Below are 6,996 nucleotides of genomic sequence, written 5' to 3'. Positions count from 1 at the left end.
CATCAAGCTCTGCAGAAGTCTGATAACGATCCTGATCATTTGAATCAGGTGTGTTGGAAGAAGGAAACGTCTAAAACATGCAGGATTGCAGCCCTCGAGGACCGGATGTCGACACCCCTGGTGTAGATGCAGCAGGTGGGTCCCAGGCCTGTGATGAGTGCTGTGGTGTTGATAGAGGTACTGCTATGGCTAAATCCTTTGGTGGGTCTATGACAATCTATGACATTAGAAAGTGCGACTCAGCTCTTATAATTACATTAACAATAATGACATAATTATTCATCAATGTGTGGCGACTCAACACAATGTGTAAAACGCATACAAATACATTATGTGACAACAGTACCAGTGGATCTCCCGGCTGCATAGAGGGCCAGCACCGCCTGCATGGCCACGTAGGTGAAAGGAACATTGAAACACTCGAACATGATCTCCACCATGCGCTGTCGGTTGTCCAGGGGGTTCATGGCTGCCTCGGTCAGCAGAACAGGGTGATCCTCCGGTTCCACGCACAGCTGCTGAAACGTGTGATGCCAAATCTAAAAGTCAAACTGTAAGTTAGTCAAGCTAACAGGCTTATTTACAGTCAAAGCTATAATTTCAGTTCTGCACAAAATTGGGGCCGATATAGTCGTCTCTTAATGTCTCTAAATCTTCCCTCACTTTCCTACATACTAATAAATGAACAAGTGGCCCAATTCCACATTTTCTTGACGTCAAATATGACTGGACTTGACCTCAGAGTCTTTGAAAAAGGAAAGATTTGCAATGTAAGGATCGAAAAAGCGGGGCATTTGATCTGTGGAAGCTGGCTGACTGTCGATAAAGATGGAAAAAGAACAGTGAGAAAGTTACCAAACTTTGTAGTTATACTCCAAACAGCCATGTGTGTGGAAACTGTTTTACCCTACAGTCACCTTCCAGGGCAGCTCTTGTGTCCTCTGGAATGTCCTTTAAGTGTTTGTATCTTTCTGCTGGCTGAGAAATGTGAGCAGCAATAATGTCAATTAGCTGGTATTCACTTAATGAGGACGAATGTCTTGATGCCAGAGTAGAAAATACTAAGATTATGCAGTTTTTAAAGTTGATCATTTTTGTACTAACAGCAAAGCGTGCACTGATACATGCGTTGCAACTACTTAAATGCAAACTAAACTTTATGCAGCAAACAAAGCAAAACAGTTGTCTCAGGGTTTGATACTTCAGTTTCCTTTAAAGACTGCAAGACCACCATTCAAAACTATTAATATGACTTTTATATTTGGGGCAATGAACATTAAAGATTCTAAATTGTCCGTAGGTGTGAATGTAAGTGTGCTTGGTTGTCTGTCTCTAAGTGTAGCCCTGTGATAGACTGGTGACCTGTCCAAGGTGTCCCCTACCCTCGCCCTAAGTCAGCTGGGATAGGCTCCAGCCCCCCTGCGACCCTAGTGAGGATTAAGCGGTGTATAGATAATGGATGGAAGGATGAACATTAAAGAAAATCAGTATAAAAATAAAAGCTGTAAACATGCCAGATTATATCAAAGTTGCCTATTGACACCTTTAGTACCTTGGCTGATAACAAAAACAAAAGTACAATAAGTAACGATATACAGATTTGTGTCTTTTGCATCTGTGCTTAATTTTATTTATTTTTTTCTAGACATTAAAAATGGACTTGGGGCACAAGTAATAAATACTTCATGTCACTCCATGGGAAAAATAGGAAGTCTGAGCCATCACCTGTAATGTAATGTAATGATGATTACGCAAAATGACATTAATGACCATCACAATACCTCAATATCATAGATTAACTTCAGCTACAATGGAGCCCATCTACTAATGCTACATGTATAAAGCCAGCATGGTGGTTCTGAGAGTTTCTTTTTTTTTATTATCATGATTTTTTCTGGCCTTTTTGCCTTTATTGGTTAGGATAGTGAGAGAGAAAGACAGGAAAGGGGGAAGAAGAGGAGGGGGAAGACCTGCAGCAAACTGTCGTGAGCGGGAGTCGAATTCACGACCGCTGCGTCGGGGAACTGAAGCCCCTGTACATGGGTCGCCCGCTCAACCAGGTGAGCTATAGGGGCGTCCGTTTCTGAGAGTTTCAAACAATTAACCAACTCTTACAATCTCAATACTTCAAGCCATTTTTTCACAGACACACTCAGTAGTATACAGAACGTGGACAAAATTGTTGGTACCCCTCGGTTAATGAAAGAAAAACCTACAACAGTCACAGAAATAACTTGAATCTGACAAAAGTAATGATAAATAAAAAAATCTATGAAAATTAACCAATGAAAATCAGACATTGCTTTTGAACCATGGTTTAACTGAATTATTTTAAAAAATAAACTCATGAAACAGGCCTGGACAAAAATGATGGTACCCTTAACTAAATATTTTGTTGGACAACCTTTGAGGCAATCACTGCAATCAAATGACTTCTGTAACTGTCAATGAGACTTGTGCACCTCTTAGCAGGTATGTTGGCCCACTCCTCATGAGCAGACTGCTCCAGTTGTCTCAGGTCTCATAGAAGGCCACTTCAGAATAGTCCAATGTTTTCCTCTTAGCCACTCTTGGATGTTTTTAGCTGTGTGTTTTGGCTCATTATCCTGTTGCAAGACCCATGACCTGCGACTGAGACCAAGCTTTCTGACACTGGGCAGCACATTTCTCTCTAGAATACCTTGATAGTCTTGAGATTTCATTTTACCCTGCACAGATTCAAGACACCCTGTGCCAGATGCAGCCCCAGAACATAACAGAGCCTCCTTCATGTTTCACAGTAGGGACAGTGTTCTTTTCTTGATATGCTTCTTTTTTGCGTCTGAACATAGAGCTGATGTGCCTTGCCAAAAAGTTCCAGTTTTGTCTCGTCTGTCCATCACACATTCTCCCAGAAGCTTTGTGGCTTGTCAACATGCAGTCTAGCAAATTCCAGTCTGGTTTTTTTATGATTTGTTTTCAACACTGGTGTCCTCTTTGGTCGTCTTCCATGAAGTCCACTTTGGCTCAAACAACGACGGATGGTGTGATCTGACACTGGTGTACCTTGACCTTGGAGTTCACCTTTAATGTCTTTAGAGGTTGTTCTGGGCTCTTTATACCATTCGTATTATCCGTCTCTTCCATTTGTCATCCATTTTCCTCCTACGGCCACGTCCAGGGAGGTTGGCTACAGTCCCATGGATCTTAAATTTCTGAATAATATGTGCAACTGTAGTCACAGGAACATCAAGCTGCTTGGAGATGGTCTTATTGCCTTTACCTAAAACATGATAGTCAATTTTCTTTCTAATCTCCTGAGACAACTCTCTCCTTGGCTTCCTCTGGTCCATGTTTAGTGTGGTACACAGCATGTCACCAAACACCACAGTGACTACTTGTAACCCTATAAATAGGCCGACTGACTGACTACAAGTTTGTAGACACCTGTGACGCTAATTGGAGGACACACCTTGATTGAACATGTCCCTATGGTCACGTTATTTTCAGTCTTTTCTACGGGTACCATCTTTTTTGTCCAGGCCTGTTTCATGAGTTTATTTTTTTAAATAATTCTGTTAAATCACGGTTCAAAAGCAAGGTCTGATTTTCATTGGTTAATTTTCATAGAATTTTTATTTATTATTTATTACTTTTGTCAGATTCAAGTTATTTCTGTGACCATTGTAGGTTTTTCTTTCATTAACTGAGGGGTACCAACAATTTTGCCCATGTGTGTACATTTCTTATGCATTCCTACTTGCCTTTTCCATTTCATCCCAGTTGCGAATGATTCCATTCTTTATGGGGTGTTTCAGAGCCAGAACTCCTCTCATGTGTTGAGCATCATGGCCAATGTAAGTCTCCCTTTCAAGGTTTCCATTCATTATTTCCTGCAGAACACAAGCACTTAATGTCAAATCCCTTTGCTTATATTATCATTATAAGCAATATATATACACATTTACTAAACAATTTATAAACACAATAATGTATTTATAGGCGGAAGCAAGTGTTGATTTATGCATTTATAGTAACAAAATTCCACTATAAAATGTGTCTTCATAAGAGACTTAAGCATTTTAGACACATTCAATTTGAAGCCCCTGGGATTTTATTTTCTTACTATCCAGGATCTTTCCCTGGTGCTAAATGTTCCTCCAACACATTAATATATGTGTTTCAATGGCAGGGACAAGCCCAGAGAAGTTTCAGCAAATTAAGCCACCAATTTTTCAAACCTACAGCGGTTCCACACATCACTCTGCAAATAAAATCAAACAACAAAGCCTGGACTGGGGTCCATTAATGGTAAAATCTCCCTGGCTCTTCCATCCCGATTGTCAGCTACAGAAACCAAGCAAACCAGCCTTCAGGTTTTTAAAAAAGAATTCTGGCTGTTTAACAATGCTGCAGAAAACACCAGCATGCTTGACCAATCAGGAATGTTCAGTACTGCAAGCCTCCCTCTGAAAAACCTTTAGAGGACCTGAGTTTCCAGTGGAAAGTTTCTGCTTGAACACTTGTAATGTTCTTATATTGCCTCATACGTCACAGTGCGTTATTTGTTCAATATTTGCTTATAAATGTTGTTATAAAATCTTTAATCATGGATGTCCTTACCTCATACTTGGGCATCCCAATTATTGTTGGGAACATAAGGCTTGGGAGGTCTTGATCTGCAAATCCTGCTTTCATCAAACCAGACCCCGTATCCAGGACTATGGGGGTCTTGAAATCTTCCATCTGCAAACACATTAGGAGGAAAATTTGGATCAAATGAACAGCAGTGCTGGGAGAACTCACACAATGTGGTTTGTAATGTTTGAGGTCACTGACTTATTTGTTTGTTTGTTTGTTTGTTTACATGAAAGCTAAGCAAATTAAGTCCAAAAACATATATCTGGTAGCAATTTTTCAAGCTGCTTTCACCACATCAGTATGCACATAAATCTCCAATTTCAAAACTTCATTGCAACTATGGAAGTCTCATTAATAAAGAGGATCACAAAAAGTGAAACGAACTCCCTCTATTAAACTGAAAAAAAGGGAAGCAGAAGTGCAAAAAACTAAAAGAAAACATTCTCAAGCGTTCACAAGAGAGCCAAACATAATATCTAAGCTTAGATTTTTTCTTAGTCTAGTTTATCTAAACTTGTTTTCTGCATTTGAGATAGACAGACAGGCCAAGATAAGTAAGTTCCCAACTATTCTGACAAAAAGTTCACATGCACCTGTCTCACACTGATGTTGAGCTGCGTCTGGATCTCAGGAGACCGAGAACGTAAAATCCTCACAGTCTCAGAGCGCTGAACCGCATCTGGCAGGTCTTCATTCAGCTCACCACCACCTGGGTCGAACTCCAGAGGCTGGTCAGGAGGCAGCTGAGGTGCTGACTGCTGATGTACTGGTTCATCTGCAGGAGGTGGAGTCTGGATTTCCTCTGTTATCTGTAGCATACATGTCGGTGTGTCCTCTTCGTCTTTAGCAGAGACTTCAGACAAGCTTTCTACTGACGCCTCACACTCCTCTGAAAGTGCACTGTTGTTATTGTTGTTGTTACTGTGCTCCTTCACACTTGGATTTAGAACCAAGCTGTGATCGATGTCTGGAGCCACATTCTCTGGCAGCACTTCATATGTTTTATCTCGCAGATCAAGTTGTGCAAAACCAGGATCTCGAACTACTAAAGACGGTGATGGATGGAGCGTCTCTGTGGAATGAGGAGTTTCGAGTTCAGTGAAGCTATCATTCACAGGAAGCGAAGCCTTTCTTGGCTTAGGTACAGGAGGAAGGATTGATTTCCCACCTGGGTCAAACGCTCCATCATCTGGCCTCATTTCAGGAGTTAAAGAAGCTTCTGGATTGCTTAGGTTAGCTTCGCCAGATTTGTCTAATTCTGTCCCAATACATAGCTGAGATTGGACACCCACTTCAGAGGTTTCTCTACTACTTAAGGTAGTTCTGTTACATACAGACGAATCAGCTTCAGAGTCACTGGAATCTTGACTTTGGGAAACTGTAAGTTGATCCAAGTCCTGTGCTGCAACTTCTCTGGCAGCATCCAGATCTGATAATGCTTCAATAGCTTCAGTCTCACATGAATCCTGATCCAGAAGATCATTCTGGACCAACAAAGTAGGTGACCTGCTCTGTGATCTGTTGTAACTATCTGATAAAAGCTCCTCACATAGAGCTCGGTCCTCTTCATTCTCGGTTCTACGCTTCTCCATTATAGAACATCTTACAACCTCTCCACATTTTTCCTTGTGTTTTTTCATTTTAGGCTCTTTGTCTAAACTTTTCTCAAGCTTCTCCACCTCCCTTTTCTCCTTTTCCAGTTGTAACCTGAAAGCCGCCCTGTCTTTGCTCACACTTGACGGCTCGTTCATGTCTGAAGGATCGATTTCCGAGAGTTCGTCATTAGGGTTTTCTTCGTCGTGTTGGAGCTTGTGGATCTTCAGGTTCTCCTCCATGATTAGCTCATCCAGTATGTGGACTTTCTTTAGCTCTGTCAGCAGGTCCGGCCTGCAGTTAAATAATCCTGTATCTGCTGCTGTCACAGTGTCGAGCTCATCATCTGCAGAAGGTTTGGTTTCACTTGCAGATTTGGCTGATCTGAGTTCACTGAAGCTGTCGGATTCTGGGGGGTCAAGGGAGTCCTCGAGGCCGAGAACGCCGGCTTCAGCCAGTTCACTGGATGACATCTTTAAAGAGGAGCAAAGACAGAAAAAGCACCATGGATACCAGCTCGCACATGCAGGTTGACACTAACAATATGAGCTATAGTTCAGTGGCTCTAGACATTTGCTTTTAAGCCACAGTGTCTGACAAACTAAGTACAAGCTGCTCTGATACACAAATGAGACTAATTGTTACAGTGGCTCAGTGCCTGGAAGAGCAGACTAAACAACTATCCAGCAAATCAACGATAAAGTTCAACTATTCCTAACTGCTGAAACAACATAACTAAGTGCACAGTGCTGAAAACCCTTATGTTCAGGTATTCTAAATGTA

General features: G+C 41.4%; 1 protein-coding gene across 1 annotated transcript in view; it reads right to left on the bottom strand.

The window, feature by feature from the left end:
- Positions 1 to 6,996, bottom strand: part of LOC103354013 (uncharacterized) — a 32,764-nt gene that overhangs the window by 5,484 nt on the left and 20,284 nt on the right. Inside the window, exons 16-19 of the mRNA XM_008277234.1 lie at positions 5,214 to 6,686; positions 4,603 to 4,725; positions 3,744 to 3,872; positions 347 to 539 (exon numbers count right to left, since the gene is read on the bottom strand). Of these exons, the coding sequence (XP_008275456.1) occupies positions 347 to 539; positions 3,744 to 3,872; positions 4,603 to 4,725; positions 5,214 to 6,686 (1,918 nt within the window). The remainder of the gene's footprint in view (positions 1 to 346; positions 540 to 3,743; positions 3,873 to 4,602; positions 4,726 to 5,213; positions 6,687 to 6,996) is intronic.

The sequence above is a fragment of the Stegastes partitus genome, unplaced genomic scaffold (assembly GCF_000690725.1).
Source record: "Stegastes partitus isolate 25-593 unplaced genomic scaffold, Stegastes_partitus-1.0.2 Scaffold92, whole genome shotgun sequence".
NCBI lineage: Eukaryota > Metazoa > Chordata > Actinopteri > Pomacentridae > Stegastes > Stegastes partitus.
Note: the sequence above shows the minus strand (reverse complement) of the source record. Positions and strands in the feature narration are given on the sequence as shown.